General features: G+C 28.5%; 1 protein-coding gene across 1 annotated transcript in view; it reads left to right on the top strand.

Annotated features, from left to right (window-relative positions):
• LOC111626678 (mitogen-activated protein kinase kinase kinase 9-like) overlaps positions 1 to 18239 on the top strand; it is a 98288-nt gene extending 80049 nt beyond the window's left edge. The window contains exon 7 of the mRNA XM_023370156.1: positions 17255 to 18239. Within this exon, the coding sequence (XP_023225924.1) occupies positions 17255 to 17568 (314 nt within the window). The 3' untranslated portion in view covers positions 17569 to 18239. The remainder of the gene's footprint in view (positions 1 to 17254) is intronic.
• The last annotated feature ends 3329 nt before the right edge of the window (positions 18240 to 21568 follow it).

Raw genomic sequence — 21568 nt, 5'->3', positions numbered from 1 at the left:
CATTTATTAATTTTTAAAATTAAAGATAAACACAAATTATGTAATAGTGGCAGTCTTTAGAACAGAAAATTATCAATTATATTCAAAAACTTATCTAGAACCAATTGCTGTCATTACAGAATCATTTTGAATGAAGATACACTTATAATCTTTGCAAATTTTAACTTCTGCAAGTTAAGATTGATTACAATCTAAAAACTAATTAATTATAAATTTTTAAATGAAAGTTGTGAAAGAATGATCATTGAAAACCATTTGATTACATGAAATTTTAGAGTCACTGAAAATGGTACTGTTCTATTAATTTATTATATTATTTATGTTTATTTAACTTTTCTTTATTTTGATTATTTTTTTAAATAGCAAGTTTCTGATTGAAATCACAATGAAAGAATTTAAATTGATATTAAATGCATAAAAAAGTTTTGCATTAATTATTTTAAATATATAGTATTTAATAAAAATTATTGAATGATTAACTATTGCAATTTTGAATGAATTGAGTTGAAAGATTATATTAACAGAATATAGCTTACGTTTAAAAAAATAAAAAAATTAATAAAAAATAATATGTTAGTTTATTGCTTTTTTCTATTTCAACAATTATGACAAAACTTTTTTGTGTATACTTTTAACAACTGCACATAATTTATTTATTCACATAAAAGCAAAAATTGAGCAACATCATTGGATGACATGCATAAGAAGAAGAAAATTTCTTTATTTTGTTATATTCAAAACTGAGTGAAGTTTCAGTTTACTTTGTTGCATGTATATGAAACTTTTATTTTCTGTCAGGAAAAATACTTAATTATTATGCATACCATCCATTATTTTTTTTAGTCAAATAAATTAAAATTTTTAAAATTTTACTTCTGTATAATTTATCTAATTTATTTGGGCCAGGGTTACTGAAATAGCAACTTGTATGCCATATGCTTCTCACAGAATACTTAAATTATATTTAAGCTTACAGCTTCAAACAGTTTAAGCTTAGGTATAATTTATTATTCAAAATACTCATTTGACAGTATTATTTTTGAACAGTGTCATGAAAACTTATTTATTACTGTCGTTCATGTAATTTTTAATTGATATGATTTTCATCAATTGAAAATTAAGATAGGACTGTGCTCTGCATGCACATTGAATTGATACAAGTACAATATATGATTTGAATTTTTTTAAGAACTATATGTCATCATCTTTAAATGTCACATAGTTTTATAAATTTATGAAGAAACTGATTAATAATTTATTAGTGACAAGTTTGGTTATAACAGTGATTTTTAGCTTGATTAAGATTATATGAGATTTTATTTATGTTATTTATAATTATTATTAGTTGATAAATCCTATTTATTGCCCAGTAAGGAAAATTTTATCTATATTTTTCATATTGCTGGCTGGTAACACAACTTGTAATGAAATTGTGGGCCTGAACTCATCAAACCAAATCAGTCCAATAATGAATGAACAATAAGGAAAAACTACACCAAACTGTTACTTTTGAGGAATATAAAGGAACTTTCAGGTGCAAGGGGTTTTTCTCTAGTCCAAATGCAACAATTTTACAAGTTAATTGCACTAATCAGCTGGAAATGTGGCCACAAAATGCCTCTGGTGGTAAATAATATAGTATGCTTTATAAATATATACACTTTTACTAATTAATATTTTTTATTTATCAGATAAAACTGACATTTAGTTTAGATAATTTATCATAAGTAAAAGTATAAATATTGTAAGTAAATATTGCAATGATATATTTATATATTTTTTAGTGCCAACTGACAGCATTAAAGGAAAAACTTGGGGTCCTAGTACTGTTCATCAAAAAGAGCATGGTCATTGCAGGCATAGGATGTTATTTGATGGTAATAAACGATGGTCCAAAAGTGCTCCAAATTTAGAGAAATCACAACGGGTTTCTTTAACTCTTGGAGGTGTATCAAATATTGGTGCTTTATCAGAACTTGGTTAGTTTTGTTTAATTTTGTTTTGTTTTGTTTAATTTTTATTTTGTTAATTTCTTAAATTATTTTTTTAATTTTGATATTATTTAAGTACCATGTAGCTAGCAAATATAATCAAAGAATGAGAATGATAAAATTCAAATAAATCAATAGTTAGTTTATGAATTTTCATTTTGGAGTTATCTATTTATGAATATAGGCCTTTATTCTAAAATTTTAATACATAAGAGATATTAAAAATTGAAACTGTAAACCAAATAAACAATCACAAACTGCTAAATTTTCTAAATTAAATTTATGTTATAAATCTAAATGTTATAAATTAATTATAGAAATTTTGCCTGGAATGTAGTCCAAAATTTAACTGTAATCAACTTAAAATTATGTATTACTTACAGTTAAATATTTGAATTTTTGTTGTTAATAGAAATATTTTAAATTATTAATATTCTTGGATGTTTGTCAAAATTTCTTAGGAATGATTAATTTTTACTATATGATATTATTAAATAAATTAAAAAAACTAAAATTTATTACTTTTATATTATCAATAAAGATTAATAAATTAGATGAAATATAATATTTGGAAACATACAGTAATAATTATTTTTTAAAATTGTTTTCTATTTGATAATTATTAAAAAATAAAGTTTATATCAAAAGGTTAATAAATTATAAAATGCATGTTTTTACATTAGAGGCTATTACAATTTTTTTATGGATAGTAAATTTTTTTTTATTACCAAATTTTAAGCTAATGTAGAATACATTTTTGACAAATTCAGTGATAGACTATAGTGTACATTATCCAATAATTGCATTGCAATTTTACAAAACAGACACTAGACTTGCACAAACTTCTATTTTATTTAAACTTTCTTTTGACATGTGCGTTACAAAATTTCATGTGAAATGCATTTAAGGTTTTTACAAAATAACCCTTCTTCAGTTGCACATCAAGATATATCCAAATTAATTTACAATATCAAATGACAAACCTTTTTTGATTCTATTACTTTCCAGGCTGTAATAGCAGAGGGAAAGTATTGTGATCAGTCAAAAAAATGATTCCCCAAGATTTGTTCATTTTTGAACCTGGGACACCTTGAAATGTTGAGAAATGCAAAAACATTCGGGTAATTTCTTTTTGTGTGGGGGCACGATTTTGTTCACCCTCTTTGAAGCTTTATAACACCTGTGCTTTTTCTCAAAAATTTCTGAAATTTTGCAACGTGGTTTGTGTATTAGGGGGATTGATGCTATTAAATTTTTGTGGTTAAAGATTGAGGGGGGTAGGGAGATAAAGGGGGTTGTGTATATCTGCAGTAGGGTCGAACTTAATGACGATTTTACTTGATATTAGCATTTATAAGTTTTTATAAAACCCATCCCTACCCTGAAAATTAATTTTTTTGGCATCTTATTATAGTTAAAAATATAAAAAGTTTTTAATAACATATGATAACAGATGGTACCACCAAATGCTGTCAGAAAAGTTAAACAACTCATTGCTTAACTTTTGTGGCAACATTAAAAGGAAAAAATTAAATTCCTCAACCAAAATTATGCAGATTAGATCAAGCTAGTGATTGCTCATCTCCAAATATCACCAGAAAATAATATAAATTTTGTCTCTTAATCTTTATATTGAACAATAAATTATAATTTGTTTGTAAAATTGATGAAATGCATGTAATTGCAGTATTGATATGTAAATTAGATATCAGTGTATAAGTGGAATGTGAGCAGCAATCACTCAGTTTGTCAGGAAATTCTAGATTAAAATGTAAAGGTATGATTTAATAAATGATGTAAAGGTATTATCAGAGATTGGTAAAAAAGGATAAAAATGTAAAAGAAAAATGATGTAACCATATTAAATTTGTATTGTGTGTTTTCAACATATTGTACATAGAAGTATTATTCAGATGTTAACTTTTTTAAATAGGCATTAATGAGTAGAAAGGTATGTCATTTGATATAATTATTGTATTTCTAATTCAAATGATATCTTGATAGACAACAGAAGAGAGATTATTTTGTAAAAACCCAAAATGCATTTTTCAGGGAATTTTGTCTCAGTGATACCAAAAGAAGGATTAATGGAACCTTGAGAAGGAAATTCACTACAAAAAACATTAGTTCAAAAATCACAAGTGGATAATTTAAAATTTTATTTTGGCATTACAGTGCAATACAGTGATGTTGGTTGGTTGGTTCAAAACATGTTTGGTATGTTGACTGCCATTACTTACTACCATCTGAAATTTTGGAATAGCATGTTTGACTGTTGACTGCAATGTCTCCCTTAAATTGTTTAGCATGAATTCAGTTCTAGTGAGGGTATAGGCTAAGCAGTTGAGAAGTGCTGGCTGATGATGCATTTATAAGAAATATGATTTCTAAGTACTTGTTTAATGCAATTTGCTCTGAACAGGTGCCATTTTGCATGGACACTGTTGATTCAAGATATTGACAAAGTGCTGAAATCATGGTATTGGTCAATAACAATTCATATTGCTGGCTGGTAACACAACTTGTAATGAAATTGTGGGCCTGAACTCATCAAACCAAATCAGTCCAATAATGAATGAACAATAAGGAAAAACTACACCAAACTGTTACTTTTGAGGAATATAAAGGAACTTTCAGGTGCAAGGGGTTTTTCTCTAGTCCAAATGCAACAATTTTACAAGTTAATTGCACTAATCAGCTGGAAATGTGGCCACAAAATGCCTCTGGTGGTGATTTTTTGAATTAAATTTTTTTGCTATGAATTTCATTTCCATGGCCTCATTAAGACATATTGAACATTTTGTGCAATTCCATTTAGCAGTTTTTGCTGTAGACTGCTCATTCAAAAGTTTATGTATTCTGATACATGAACTTTAATTAGAGACATTCTGTACATTAAAAATTAAACATATTTGAAATTTTAAAACAACATAGATTTTCAAAATTAATTTAATAGTTATTTAGACAGATACATACATCTAGACACTGTATTACAGTAGAAGTTTGTTAATCCAGAATTTAGATTATTAGACATTCCAAATTATCACACTGTAAAAAGTAGCCAACAATCCAGAATTATCTGATGATGATCTGGTGTGCTAAAGATTCACTATGCAAAAGAAGCAGAAAGCTACAAACAATTACACATTGCATACATTTGAAAGGGTGCAAAATCAAAGAGTCAGGACACTGTCTTGTGGAGTCCGAAGATGACAGCAATGATCCAGTTCTGACAAATAAAACAATTCCATCAATGTTGTCTCAAGAATAGTTAAATGCCAATGCAATATAATTCAATAAACTATATATACTCTCATTTGATTGTGCAGAGCAAACATTGCTTTATTAGAGTTAACATACTAGTTCATGTTTTGTGTTCAGTAACATATATGACTGATGAATTTTCTTTTCCACAAGCCAATGTGAGGAGAGTTCAAATAAAAACAAGTTTCTCACACTATGAGTAAATATATATAGTACATGTCTGAAAAATAAATATTTCATGCACGTGAATCCTCATGAATATTGAGCTTATGCAATAATGTGTTCATTAACATTTTTGCAGATTTTTCAATCTTAACACAGAATAGTCATGCACTGTATTATCTTTAGACTGATTACAGCAGCAAATGCTGGCACAAAACATACTGCAATGTATGGATCACATATAACTTATTGAATTATATGAAAACACAAAATGTCTAGTGATCCAGCACCACTTTGGTCTCAATGGTGCCAGATTAACAAACTTCTATCGTATATGTAAACAGTACATAGTGAAATATACAGTATACTTATTACATTTATTAATTTTTAAAATTAAAGATAAACACAAATTATGTAATAGTGGCAGTCTTTAGAACAGAAAATTATCAATTATATTCAAAAACTTATCTAGAACCAATTGCTGTCATTACAGAATCATTTTGAATGAAGATACACTTATAATCTTTGCAAATTTTAACTTCTGCAAGTTAAGATTGATTACAATCTAAAAACTAATTAATTATAAATTTTTAAATGAAAGTTGTGAAAGAATGATCATTGAAAACCATTTGATTACATGAAATTTTAGAGTCACTGAAAATGGTACTGTTCTATTAATTTATTATATTATTTATGTTTATTTAACTTTTCTTTATTTTGATTATTTTTTTAAATAGCAAGTTTCTGATTGAAATCACAATGAAAGAATTTAAATTGATATTAAATGCATAAAAAAGTTTTGCATTAATTATTTTAAATATATAGTATTTAATAAAAATTATTGAATGATTAACTATTGCAATTTTGAATGAATTGAGTTGAAAGATTATATTAACAGAATATAGCTTACGTTTAAAAAAATAAAAAAATTAATAAAAAATAATATGTTAGTTTATTGCTTTTTTCTATTTCAACAATTATGACAAAACTTTTTTGTGTATACTTTTAACAACTGCACATAATTTATTTATTCACATAAAAGCAAAAATTGAGCAACATCATTGGATGACATGCATAAGAAGAAGAAAATTTCTTTATTTTGTTATATTCAAAACTGAGTGAAGTTTCAGTTTACTTTGTTGCATGTATATGAAACTTTTATTTTCTGTCAGGAAAAATACTTAATTATTATGCATACCATCCATTATTTTTTTTAGTCAAATAAATTAAAATTTTTAAAATTTTACTTCTGTATAATTTATCTAATTTATTTGGGCCAGGGTTACTGAAATAGCAACTTGTATGCCATATGCTTCTCACAGAATACTTAAATTATATTTAAGCTTACAGCTTCAAACAGTTTAAGCTTAGGTATAATTTATTATTCAAAATACTCATTTGACAGTATTATTTTTGAACAGTGTCATGAAAACTTATTTATTACTGTCGTTCATGTAATTTTTAATTGATATGATTTTCATCAATTGAAAATTAAGATAGGACTGTGCTCTGCATGCACATTGAATTGATACAAGTACAATATATGATTTGAATTTTTTTAAGAACTATATGTCATCATCTTTAAATGTCACATAGTTTTATAAATTTATGAAGAAACTGATTAATAATTTATTAGTGACAAGTTTGGTTATAACAGTGATTTTTAGCTTGATTAAGATTATATGAGATTTTATTTATGTTATTTATAATTATTATTAGTTGATAAATCCTATTTATTGCCCAGTAAGGAAAATTTTATCTATATTTATCTTCATTTAATTGCAGTTATTCTGAAATTAAATGAAGATAAATAAAGATGCTTTTTCCTCTTTTCTTTTTACTAAAAATATTGTTTATTAAAGCCATTTTTATGTTATATGAATTTATTTGTAGCTAATTATTAATTAATTTACATTAATATGGATATAAATCTAGTAATTAATTTAGATTTTTTAAATAAAAATAATTGTTTTATCATGAAGCAAAAGAAAATCTCACATATTTATGTAACTAGCAAGGGTAACTAGAAATTAACCATAATAAAATTCACTTAAGTTTCAAAATTACTCTTCAAATGTAGGACAAATATAAATGTATTGTATTGTTGAATCTTTGAAATTATGATAAATAAGAACTATGGCCAATAATCATGAAGATTTATGATAGATAAAAAATTCATGGTTAACAATCATTAATGTTCTACAATATAGCAAAAAGAAAATTTTAAAATTTAAACATAGAACAAGTAAGAAATTATCCTGTTGAAAGATTTAAAGACATTTACCAAAGAACTACCTCATTGTCATAAGCAGGGAATTGGCCAATATGTTGTGAATATGTTGTGATACATTGCTGTAATCACAACAGTGAGGAGGTCAACAGCAAACCAGTAGGATTCTTCTACTAAATTTCTTAGTAAGCATGACACAGAAAACAGGATGAGATCACTTGGCATCCACCATATCCAAACACAGCCACCAAACTGGCAAACTAAATAACAGGATTCATTGCTTTGTACAATCTGCCTCCACTGCTCTGTAATCCAGTTATAGTGATCCATGTACCACTATTGCAAAAGATGTTTTGCATTCCCTGATGTTATTTTCAGCTTAAAAGCAACTAAGCTCTGTAAATGTAATCCAACTTGTGCAACTCTGTAAGCAGAGTTCTGTTGCATACTGTCAGTCTAGTTGAGGAATTAAACTTCTGAGTGAAGGTCTCTGCACTTTTCATGTGGCTTTCTTTTACAACACTTTTCAACATGCTAGAGTCATTGAGGTAGGTCTGTTTTTTGCTTGTTTGTCCCTTTTACCTGCATTGCTTGATAATGTTCATTACACTTTATTTTGGGAGCCACAACTTTTCACCAATAGCACAAGTTTATAAAAATGGCACTCAATTATATGATCTCAAACAAACTGGACTCAAGGCATGAAGTGCAAGTTTGATTCATTTTCCACTGATGAATCTTGAAAAAGATATTTGCATTTGGTGGTGTACATATTTTTTGGGAATAATCCATTCTTACAAATTAGGGACGTCCCAATAGTTTTTTCCCATGGTTTTCCAAAAATAACTTGATTTAGTTAAGTGTTATATACATTTTCATTCTTATTTATTTAGTTACATTATTAGAAAGTAAATTAAAATTTTAATATTATTATGGTTATTGAAATTCATTTGTTTTAATTCTAAAATTTATTTAATTGCTTTTTTAAGGAAAGAATTATTTCTCAGTAATTTTTTGGTCTGAGAATAATAGTAAAAGTAGGATCTTTTTCAAATATAAATATTGATGAATTAAGCTGATTTCTTGCAGAAGCAAAAGTTTTGAATGTTTGTTTGCAAAGTAGTTTCTGATGAAAGGATCCATAAAATTACCAGAAAGAATAATTCTGAATAGTTTATTGTTATTTTAGATTAAATGTGAGTTTGTTGGTGACCAAATGAAAGTAAAACTTGCAAGAAGTATGAGGAATTTACAACAAACTTGACTGGTTCGTGATGATGACAAATCTGATTTATAGCATTGTCAAGTTTATGAGTTCTACTTTTGTTTGATCACCCAATGTAAGTTATTTAAATTGATGATGAAAATTAATAAACTAAATTCTGTAAAGCTAGGTATCCACATAAATAGTTTCACCATGCTGAGCTAACATATAAATCATTTGACTTCCGTGTGAATTCCACTGTTCGTATTTGCCACACTTCATTTGTATGCTATTTGTTGGAAATAAAGGAGAATAAATCAGTGATGGATAAAGATGTTGCAATTATCTTAGCAAAAAACCTATTTTTTGTGGGGGAGGGGAAAGAGAATAAAACATCAATTTATTATTATTTTAATTATTGCACTGATGGAGCAAACTGCATCTGACCACATATGTTTACAATTAAAATCAAGCACTTTTTTTAACCAATTCCCTGCTACCTCACATGCAAAATATCTTCCCTGTGTACCCATTAACTAGCTTTCTAGGTGTGGCCCTATGTAGAAAAGATTAGAGTTTTGGATCACATATAATGGGAATTTTATAAATACCAAACTTTTCCAGCAAAGAATAGTGATCTCTGTTATTAAATAACATCCTACATAAAGATGCTTGTGGTTTAATGGGAAGAGAATATTCATATTTCCTAAATAAACTGGCTAAACCCAATGATGTGTTCTAAATACGGGAAACAACATCTTATCTTCCTTACTGGCAACAGAATGCATATTTTGTGTTAATTCTGTGCATATTCAAATAAGAAATTTATGTTAAAACTTAAAAATTCAGCATGAATATATATTAATTAACAAAAGTACTGGCAATACATACTGTCTTGATCATGATAATCATTAGTATTGTGATAATCCTAACTTTTCAATTAATTTTACTGAATATGAATGCCAATTATTTCAAAGCTAATTGATTAAAAGTTAATATATACATGATTATACAATTTGAAAATAAACAATAGAAATTATTATTTATAAGCATATTTATACAATTTGGTATTATAAGTGTTAAGCTTACAATTGTACATACTGGAGTCAGTTGCTATTATAATTCAAGAACCAAGTCCAATTACAATTCAGGTTATAATTTCTGAACATAAATTAAATAAACAATTCATTTAATTTGTTCTGAAGTCAGAACCTGAAGATGGTCGATAAAGTCAGCCAAAAATATTTGTTTTAATAAAATATTCTGCAGAATTAATTATTCTGCTTGAATAGCAAAATAATTGATACTTAAGTGAAGAAAATTTATTAAATTAGTGAAAAATAGTTTGAAATGATAATTTACAACAAAATATTTTATATGCTTTACATAATTTATAAATGAAATTAGGTTTATAACTTCTGCAAATCTCTATACTGTATATTATACATAATTTTACATTTCATAAGTATTATAGTTGCTTGTCTTTGAAGAATTTTCTTTTAATATAAACATAATAATGGAAACATTAGGTATACTGAAGATTAAACAAGAATTAATTTATATTCTATAAATATTCTTAGTTAATTAATGATATATTGTTTTCATAAGAATAAATACAACAACCATAATTACTTAAATGTCAAATGAATGGTGGTATCTTTATTGGGCTACTTTAAGGCTAATTAATTATAGTGGGTGATTGGTTAACAAACAGTTCGTATAGTGAACAAATCGGATAGCGAATACTTTCACGAAAGATTTTTATGATCAGACAACGTACACATGTTCGGATAATGAAAACTTTACTGAACAAACATAAAAAGAAGCGACGGAAAATAACGAATACTGATTAATTTTCTCTTGTCTTCAGGTAACAATTCAAAACCTTTCAGAGCGCGGGAGACATCAACAATGACACTCAACCCGATACCAATTGGATAGTATAATATTTCTCCAAATTCTGAAACTCTCCATTGTAATTCCAGCTTATTGTTTACCTTTCTGACATATAATTTTTTATAGTCTTTGCAAGACTGTTGGGCACTCATTAAGTTTTGCATCGGTTTCTATTTTCTAAAGGTGAGAGTTTAACTGTCCTATTGGATATTCATTAATGGTTTAACACCAGAATTTTGAATTTCATTTGGGCCTCACATTTACATAATTCTTTCCTGCACTAGTTGATTTCTGTTCACTGAATTTTTGTGAGTGCTTTTCTGAACTTTTTATTTCAAAAAGACATTGATATTATTATGAAGCCTAAAAAGAGTGGAATGTTAAGAACTGTGCTCACTTTAGAAACCAAGCAAGAGATAATAGCCAAGATAGAGAGTGGGCAGATGTCTGATGTTGCTAGGCAGTATGGCTTGAACAGGTCTACAGTAGGCACAGTCTTAGCTATGAAAGATATATTAAGAAGTCTCAAGCTGCTAATGGAGTAATGAAAATTACATCTGAGAAATAAAGAGCATTTTAGAGCTCATAATGGAACCTGAAACTGATCTGACGACAGAAGAACTCCAAGAACTCTTAAATGAAGAATACCAAGAAACTCAGCGAGATGTGTTTTCTTTTGAAAAAGAGGAAGATGAAAGAGGACCAATGTTGACATCTGCTACTAAAGATCTTTTGAAGAAGTGGGAGTATGTCAGAACAATGATCATCCAAGTGGCATCCAAACCAGAATAGGGTTAACGGGTTGGGGGTCTCTACAATTACAATACTATTAATTACTTCTGAAAAATTCTGAAGAAAAGAGAAAAGCAATTGACATTGGACAGATTCTTTAACCCCTACAAACAGAAAAAAACACGGCTAATAAAAATGCAAGACTGCATATACAGGCTGTCCACCATGAACCTGACACATTTGTTTTGACTGCCATATTGAAGTTCAAGGTAGTAATCAGATGTTGTGCATTCCATTAGGTGGAGAAACTGAGAAAGTTGTGTTGGTAATTTTGAAAACCATCCAAAGTGACTGTAGGTGGTGTGGCAGTAGTCAAATGCAAAATGGCTTCTCCACAAGAGCGGGCGCAAGCTGTGTGGTGGTACACTGACACAAATTTCATGATTCAAGTGCAACGGAACTTTTGTCGTGTGTTTGGCACGGTGCCACCCTCAAGGAACACTCTCAAGTTATGGAAACGACACTTGGATTGAGCGCAGAGAACCATATCGTGGCCTTCTCGATAACTGGATATTACGCCCTTAGACTTTTTCTTTTGGGGCTTTGTCAAGGACAAGGTTAACACTGGTGTCAAAATTCATGACCTTCAACATCTTTGTGTGTGCATTCACGATGCTGTTGCTGCTGTCATGTCTGAGATTCTTGAAAGAACCTGGCAGGAAATGGAGTATAGCCTCGATGTTCTATGTGCAACAAAGGAGCTCATGTAGAGACGCACTGATTTTTTTAATGAACCTTTTTGAGTTTTTTATCATAAAATGTGCATTACTTTATATCCTTCCGGAGTGGTAGATTTTTTACAACAGTTTCAAATGTGTCAGGTTCATGGTGGACACCCTGTATATGTCTTTTTACTATTATATATAAATAAACATAGTAAAAAAGTATATATTTTTTATTTTTTGGAGTCTCCGGAACAAAGTAATCAAATTTCCATAAATTCCTATGGTAAATCGATTATTGGTTAACGAATAATTCAGATAACGGATTATGTTCATTAACCGATCACTCACTGTATTAACGAAGTAAGCAATTTGGCTAGAGGTAGGCGACAAAGTTATCGTCTTGCATTAAATTTAATAATTAGAAATAAGTTAATGTAAATTTAGAATTGGTCTGGAAGTGAAGATTAGAGAGAGGTCCAGATTGCATAATTGGCAACACACCTGCATGCTAAGTGGGAGTTGTGGGTTTCAGTTCTCTCTGACATGATCTCTTCTTCCAGAATATTCTAAATTTAAATTAATTTCTTTCTAATTATTAAATTTAACAGGAGATGGGGACTTCCTATCTCTAGCCAAATTCTTAATTCTTTAATAATTAATTAGTCTTAAAATTGCCCTGTAAAATCAGCTGTTATTTAATATTTAAATTAATTATTGGTTGGTTATAAATGTTACTAGCAGACCCTGCCACGTGTTGTTGTGGCTCAAAATGTATCTATTATAAATGTATAAGACTTTCCCCATGGGGGAATTTTTTGAAAAATCCTTTCTTACTGTACATTCTCTTGACGTACCCTATTAAAATTCAATCAAAAATGCAAAATATCACATTTAAAATAGTATAATAGAAACCAAGTTCTTCACGGCAAGACTTAATCCTGTCCTTCTCCCCCGCGGGGGGAATATCGAAAAATCCCTTTTTAGTGTATATGTTGACGTACCCTACTAAAACTGAATCAAAAACGAAAAAAACCGCATCTAAAATAGTATAATAGAAGCAAAGTTCTTTACGGTAAGCCTTAATCCTAACCATCTCCCCCAGTGGGTGAAATTTCGACATGTATATTATATAAAAACACATGCGTATTCGAATACAATGTAGTGTCAAAATTTCAAAAAAATTGGTAGGAAGAAATGAACATTACATTTTTATTTATATAGATAGATAGAAGATGATCTGCTTTGGTTCATCCTCACAGAAAAGCAAACTTGGGTCATCGTACTCGTAGCGCCATCTGTTGGACATAAAAGCCTTAACCTAGATGATATCTTTTAATTTATATGAATGTTTAACGGAATAATATACAGCCTATGTCCACTCTGAAGTTCCATTCTAAATATTGGTGAAAGAATTTTTGAAATCGGATGAGTAGTTTTGGAGATTACTCACTACATCCAAACTTACAAACATTACCTCTTTATAATATTAGTATAGATTAACTATAGTTACATATTTATGTATAAGAAATTATTTAGAAATTAAAAATTTATTTAATTACTATTTTTGAAATATAAAAGTTTAAAAAAATGTTTTTGAAAATATTAAAATTTTTTATGATTTTAACTTAAAAATAAATTTAACTTTTAGAACTTGTGAAATTAAACAGACTTTGGAAATCCATATATCAATGCCATTCATATATTAATATTAAAAAAATTTTTTTTTTTTTAAATTATAAAGTAGTTTTATTTTAATTTAAAGCCAAAGATGGTTAAACTGTAAGCCTACTGTTTCAAGAGACCAGGGATTGAAACAGGACAAGCAATTCTAGGAATTTTCACGGGCCGTTTGTCACAGATATTGAGGCCCCGGACCCTCATCACTCTGCTTCTCCCATAGCGGGCCTGGCTGAATCCATAATGAATATGATTAAAAAAGGTCCCTTTAGTACTCATAAAGGAGTGAGAGAATGAGGAAAAAATATATCAAAATATTCTTTTATTTTTATTTAATGACTTATTTGTACATTAATATATGAATGGTAATATTATTATGTGTATTTTGCAAGACTACTTTTACAGTAATCTGTTGAAAACAACCTGAATTTTTTTCATTAATTTTATTTGGGTTTTATACAAAACTTAATATAACATAAAATGCAAAGTAAATGAATGAACCTAAATGAAAACCAAAAGTAATTTAGATATTTCAAGGAAATCATATATTATAAAGATTAATTTTGATTTTAATAGATTATATCTATTATCTGTTATGTCTATTATGTCTATCTGTCTGTTTTTCCTTAATCTTGAGAATGATGTTAAATTAAATTCAAGACCAGAAATGGAAAGCTTAGGTGCAGGAGTCCCCAATTAACTATACATGGACTTCTGGTCTAGACCAGAAGTCATGTGAATTCAATTCAAAAATTTTCCCCTGAATGAAGTTACATAGATGACCAAAATGACTCTGTTGTTACCAGGAAAAGTATGATGTACAGGGATAAGACACTTCATATTTGAGATGAAGAATATATATTTTAAATTGAATAAATTAAGAGTATGATTAAAAATTGCAGTCCAGCATTGTGACGATGTCATAATATATAATTTATTTATTTGATATTAATAACAATAGACCACATTTATGTGCAAATAAGAGCATTACTTGCATATAAGATCAAGCTCTCTTTGCTTATGTGTTTCCAGTTTGTTTTGCTTACTGCTGTGTCAATGGTCAGATCTTGTGATTTTATTTATGTGGTAAAGAGATCCTGTCATTTATCTGTACAGCCTATTACCTAAATATAGGTGTAGTAAATGGAGTAATTTAGGAAAATGTAGTAACTGTTGTTACATATATGGTACTTACAAAATATATTAAATTTGTATTTCTGGAGTAGTGTTGGAAAATGTCTTGTTTTTTGTTTTAAATTTAACTCCAACCCATTGGATACACTGATGATCAAGAGGCTACAACAGCCAAAAAATTTGTTAAATGATATACTTAGAGATATTGATGACAAGGGTGATGCAGACAGATTTCAATACTAGTAGTGATACTTGCAAGTCTGAAGTAGAGGCTCGGAAAAATGAAGCTAGCAACCAGAGTTAAAATAGCAACAACAAACTTGGTGAGAAAAGTGAAGAAATGTAAATGTAAACAATTCAGTGATATCTCTGTGGTAACCATTATTAAAAGTAAAACTCCAAAATAAAAAAAAGTTTCTGATACCATGAAATTATTTTAGATATTTTGTGAAATATAGTGCCAATTTTGCCCTATCTATAAGAGCACGTTAGTGTGAAGTTCATATATATTATATCTAGTGGATTTTATACTTTAATTTAATGATGAAAAATATATGTTTTGTTCCTCTGCTAATGTGAAAGTTTGGTTTAATTGTTGAAGATTTCATTTTATGTCTTTCAATGATGGTAAATAAATATGAACATAGAAACTGTTTAAAAATGTAAATCATAATGATATGAATTATTAGTTTTTAATGTATTTTTCACAAAAATTACTTCTGTAGTGTACTTAGACTTGGATTAAAAATATGTTTTAATGTTAAATACAGGGTGATGTCACATAAGTTATTCTAATAAACAAAATGTAAAAAGTAAGAATATTTTTAGACAATTTGGGTTGATGGAAGAAGGATAAATGATATTTATCTGAAGAGTCAAATTTTTTTATTGGTTCTAAATGGATTTTTTTATCAGTTTTACTTTATTAAATTTATCACACAGTCAAGCCTTGGTTTTCAAGTGATTCACTTCTCTAACAAATTGGTTCACTAACAGAATTTCAAACTCATAATTGCACCAGTTGCCAAACAAGTTACTTGGCAAGGCCTGCCACAGATTAGAGATATAGATTGTCAACTTCCTATGATAAAGAAAGTTGACGGCTCGACCAATCACTGACCACTGATTCAGAAGTTAGTAGCACTGAGATTGCATCATTAGATATCATTACACGAATCATCGATGATGATGCTGTTTAAATTAGATTTCAACACACTTGTGGGAAAGTACTACTACCGTTTTTCAGTGGGTGCCACAGTTGAATTTAAATGAAATTAATTAATAAAAATCATTAATATAATTGGCATTCAAGAATTAATCCTTAATGGGATTGAGAAAAAGTAAAAATACTGTTTTACATCGGAGCAAAATTTTTCTCTTCAGTTATTGTGAAAAAAAAAATATATATATATATCTTCTACGTGTTGTTTTGATTAACGAAAAACACATCTATCNAAAATTTATTATTAAATATAATTTTTTCTGTTATTTTTTATTAGTACACAATTGGCACTTGGCATTATATTTAACAGTATTAATTAAATGCAAGAACTTTTAATGAACAACTTTTAGAAAGGTAATGAGTACAGCTAAAAAGGTAAAAAAAAAGGCTTTATTTTGGAAGTCAGGAATGGATTAATCCATTTTGTATTGTTTCTTATGGGAAAATTTATTTTGGTTTTAGAACAAATTTTAGGAACCGACTAATATCAAAAACTGAGGTTTGACTGTACTCTTGTGTAGATAGATAATCATATTAAGAATTTTGGCTTGTAATATTTTTTTTACCATTCCAAAATTTAGTTTTATACTCTAATGGAGTGTGTATGCTTGTAAGAAGTAAGTTATACTGTATTTATTTTACAAGTGCATAAATTTAAGGTAATATAAAATGATTTTTCATAATTTCATTTATGAAATTATGAAAAATCCTAATATCATGTTTATATCATGCAGGATTTAGATATTTAGGAATGGATCACAGCAGTGTAAAACATGATATAAACATGATGGATATAATGACTCCAATGAAATTATTTCTAGATTTGAGTAAGTATAATGTATACATATTGAGATTTGCTTTGAAAAATTACTTTGTTTCACGTTCAGAAATGCACTTTCTGTAGCTGAATGCCTGAATCCTTACTTTTTGTTGCACACTTATTTGTTTAAATCGCAAATATAAATGATACAAAAGTGTAATAACATAATTAATTATTAAATTTGTATTATTTAATAGGTGCAGATGAATGGCCAGATAGTACGGGCTCACCCAGACATAGTTTTTTTAATGGAGCAGGTGTAAATAGTGATTCTGCATCTTTAAAATCAGTGACACTACATCAACACATGTTTGATATAGTGTTATACAATATCGGTGCCATGTTAGCAGGAATTGCTGCAGGTTTTGACATACGTGTCGCTGCTCAGTCACACATTCATCCTCGTTTGACACCTGCTTGGGCAGATGACGATGAAGAGGAAAGAAAGCTTTGGTTTCGAGAACCAGGTATGCATCTCTATTTATTTATGTACAATTTTAATTATATTTGACAACTTAAGTATTTTTGAAAAGTGCTTATCCATTAACTAGTGATAAATTTGTTGATTGCAGAGAGATTGTGCACTGAGTAACTGATTAACTGTATCTTTTTAACTCTATAACTTTGTAATTCAACTTCTCATATCATTTTTGAATATTCTAAATTACTTGCTGAACATTTTATATATTTAGAATTAATAAATATCTGAAGACAAAGTCCTCCCAAAATTTAGAATTAATATTATCTGATCAAAGACTATAGAATATAATGGTGACAGAAAGCTTTTTGATTTATAGAGCAAATATAAATACTTATTTCACAATAAGTAAAATAAATATAAAGTATGTTCATCAAATCACAAACATTTTATGTTTTCCTTACATAACATAATTTAAGCCACAACTACAGAATGCTTACATGCTGTAGTTATTGCTGTAAATACTTAACTTATAAAATGTATAATAAGTTTTTACATTTTCTCTGATTTTTCACTTTTTATAAATGGAAGAATTGCTAGCATGGTTCCATACACAGTTACATTGGAATAAAGTATTAATAGGACTAATCTGAAATAAATATTTACATATGTACAGTGGTACCTCAGATTACGAATGCCCCAGCATACGAAATTTTCAGGATACGACATGAAATTCGAACATATTTTTGCTCCACGATACGAACAAAAACTCACCATACGACGTTACATTAGTTCGCATTTTTCATTTGTTTTTCTTACTACAGTTATTTTTTTTAATGTATTACTTGGCTTTAATTTGAGTATGTTTTTCGCGTTGGAACGAATTATTTGGTTTTACATGTAATCGTATGGGAAAAAATGATCCACCTTACGACATTTTCATGATACGATCTCAGTTTCGGAACGGATTAATTTCGTATCCTGAGGTACCACTGTATTAGCTAATGTATGCAGAAATATAAAAATTGATCTAATAATGGAGATTCATATCACATACATTGTTAGATCTTTACTTCATCTGTGCTATTGACTGTAAATCCTGATTTGCAGCCATAATTTATTTCAAAATATTATTTTTCTAAACCAGTTATAAGCTTTCAATAAGTATTTGCCATTAAATAAATATTCCTAATTTATAAAGACAGCCAGATTGTTAACTTAGTAAAGTATTGTGATGCCAACAAAATTAAAATTTAAAAATGTAGACATAGACTAAAATGAATTCAGATATTGAAAGTACTGTAAGGTCTCTTTCTATGCGGATTATTTTTATGTGATTATGAAGTTGTGCGGTTTGTATTTCATCCAAAAATTTCTTGGACAAACATACATACTTGTTTAGGAAGCCTGCATATAGACAGTCTCCAAAAATCGTGGAACGCTCAAAGCTCACTCCATTTGTTTCGCTGACATATAATGCTTATGGATGTAAAGGACAGCTAGATCTACCTTAATCGCTTTAGTTCCTAGCAATTTTTGATATAAATGTAATTAAACATAAAAAAAAATACTTAAAACTGAAAAAAACGAAAGAAATGCGTTAATTTTGAAGAAAAAGCTTCAAAGTTTAAGTTCCTTTGTCTCGCCCTTCTGTGAAATTTAACACCGATGAGTCATTGTTTACACATCTGGATGACCTTGAACACAGCTAGAGTTGGATTTCTAGGGGCATTCTCATAGACATCGCGGGAGGACAAGGGTTTAAAGTAGGGTGAACACTAGCTGGCCGTATATTTTTAAATATTTTTAAAAAATTTGGAGACTTAAAAAACATTCCAAAAATTCAAAAAAAAAAAATTTTCAAAAATGGCCTTAAGGACCGTGTTTTATGTAACGCTATGTAACCTTCCCGAGTTAGCTCGGGTGAGGAACTAAAGGGGTTTTAATTAACTCTTCACATCCAGATGTCAGTGATTTGTTTTTAGAGTGAGCTTTTGCAATTCGGGGATTCCCCTTGTACATGATACTTACCATCGACAAGTCGCTATTACATCATTCTGAGTTTCGCATTGAAAGGTATAAACTGTAATTGTTTTGAAATTAAATTTTATTTTAGCGGTGTTTTGTTCATTTTTATAATAAGTAGCGAGTTTAAATTTTGCTGATTTCAAGTTGCAGTATTAAGCAGCCTATTTCTTTTAATTTCTGCAAACTTTTTTATGCGGTTTTAAGTTAATTTTAACTCGTTGTTTTGGTTTTATGCGATTTTAGAAAATTACGGAACGTATCCCTACTTTTTCAAGGCAAGTAAAGTCTTTTTTATGTGAATTTTTTATATGCGCTTTTCTGTAGAATGTATCCACCGCATAAAACGAGACCTTACAGTATATTGTTTCTTAAGAGAAATATTGCTTTATATTATTCAGCTAAGCCTAGACAGTCATTTAATAATGAATTAATAAATACAGGGCTGTCACTCCATTCCTTTTTAAAGTACTAGTCCCTTTTTTTTAAAAGAAAGTCCCTTAAAAGTATTTTTTTTCTGCCCCCCCAAAAAATTTCAAATGTTGCTGCAAAAATCCCAAAAGTCTCTTTTTGTGCTCTCCAATTTATTTAATATATTTATTATATATTTCAAATGGATTATTCAATATATTTACCATCCAAACTCAATCAATGATTTTAAATTTCTATAAAAAATTAGATGATCGTAAATATATTGAAATATATTGATTTTGCAAAATTATAATGATTAGCTTCTACTTGATCTTTTTTTTAAATTAATTTTATAGTTCTCATTGATTTATTATATTTTATTTACAAAAAGACACAGCAATGTCACAATGACAATGATGACTGATTCCCCAATAAAAAATCCATAAAGTTAAAAATAGGACTAAAAATACAATTAATAAAAACATACATATTAAAAAAATTTAAATAAAAAAAATTTTAATGTGGGGGAAATAGTCGTAAAGAAGTTTTTTTATAACTGGATTTAAATTTTAAAAAATCAAGGAAGAATAGATCTTCAATGGTTACAACAGTCTTTTGATACCTTAGAAAAATGATTTAAGTGTAACGTTACGATGGGTAAATGAAGAATATAAACAGATAGAATCTCTAGATGTAAAAGAAGGAATCCATAAAAGAAAAAATTTAGAAGGGAGGAGGAGACCATTAAAATATTTATAAGAATATATTCTGTCAAAATAATTAATTTGTGTAAAAGAACAAGGAAAAACCAAGTTCACATGGGTAACCTTGGGAGAATTAGTTGAAGGGAGGTTTGCAAGCTTATTTAAAAAGAGGTAGATTTTGGCCAACTGAATGAAGTTTATGCAGAGTGGAAGCAGGGACTGATGCCTATATAGGTAAAGCCTAATCTGTTAAGGTTTGTACATTAGCAAAAAATAAAGCTCGACGTGTACTTGAAATTTCTCACCAATTGTGCACTGAATCTCAATCCATAGGGATTGAGATTCAGTGCACAAAAATCTCAATCCCTATGGATTGAGATTTTTGTTAATTGTTCAATATTATGTTTAAAAAAAAATCTTTGAATCAAAGACAATGCCAAGATCCTGAACAGTATCAACAACATCTAAAATGTAGTCATCAATATAAAAAGTTCTGTAACAATGAACTAATGAACCAGGGTATAAATCATGATTTTGGTTTCATTAGTATTAGTTTGTAAATTAAGTTTCTTAAATAAGTTCATTAACATCACTTTACAATAAGTTGTGACAAGTGTTAGCAAGTTTTCTTGTCAGCGTGTGGGGGAAATAGTCGGAAAGTATTTACAAAAGAGGAGGAAGTTCAAGAATGGGACTTATTAATGTAGACTATAAGCAATAAGTTACTAAGTAGAGATTTCTGTGGATTGCTGATCGATGGAGTAAAATCTCCATTGATCAGCAATCCACAGAAATCTGTGTAAAGTAAAAATCGAAAATTTTTATTTGACAAGAGCAATGTAAAAAAAGTTATTAATACAGGTTAGTATTTTATTATCAATTTCAAATTCTGAACATAATTTATCCAATAGGATGTTTGGAACAACAGAATCAAAAGTTTTTGCGATGTTAAT

Source organism: Centruroides sculpturatus, unplaced genomic scaffold (assembly GCF_000671375.1).
Source record: "Centruroides sculpturatus isolate CEXI.00-Female unplaced genomic scaffold, Cexi_2.0 scaffold451, whole genome shotgun sequence".
Classification (NCBI taxonomy): domain Eukaryota; kingdom Metazoa; phylum Arthropoda; class Arachnida; order Scorpiones; family Buthidae; genus Centruroides; species Centruroides sculpturatus.
Note: the sequence above shows the minus strand (reverse complement) of the source record. Positions and strands in the feature narration are given on the sequence as shown.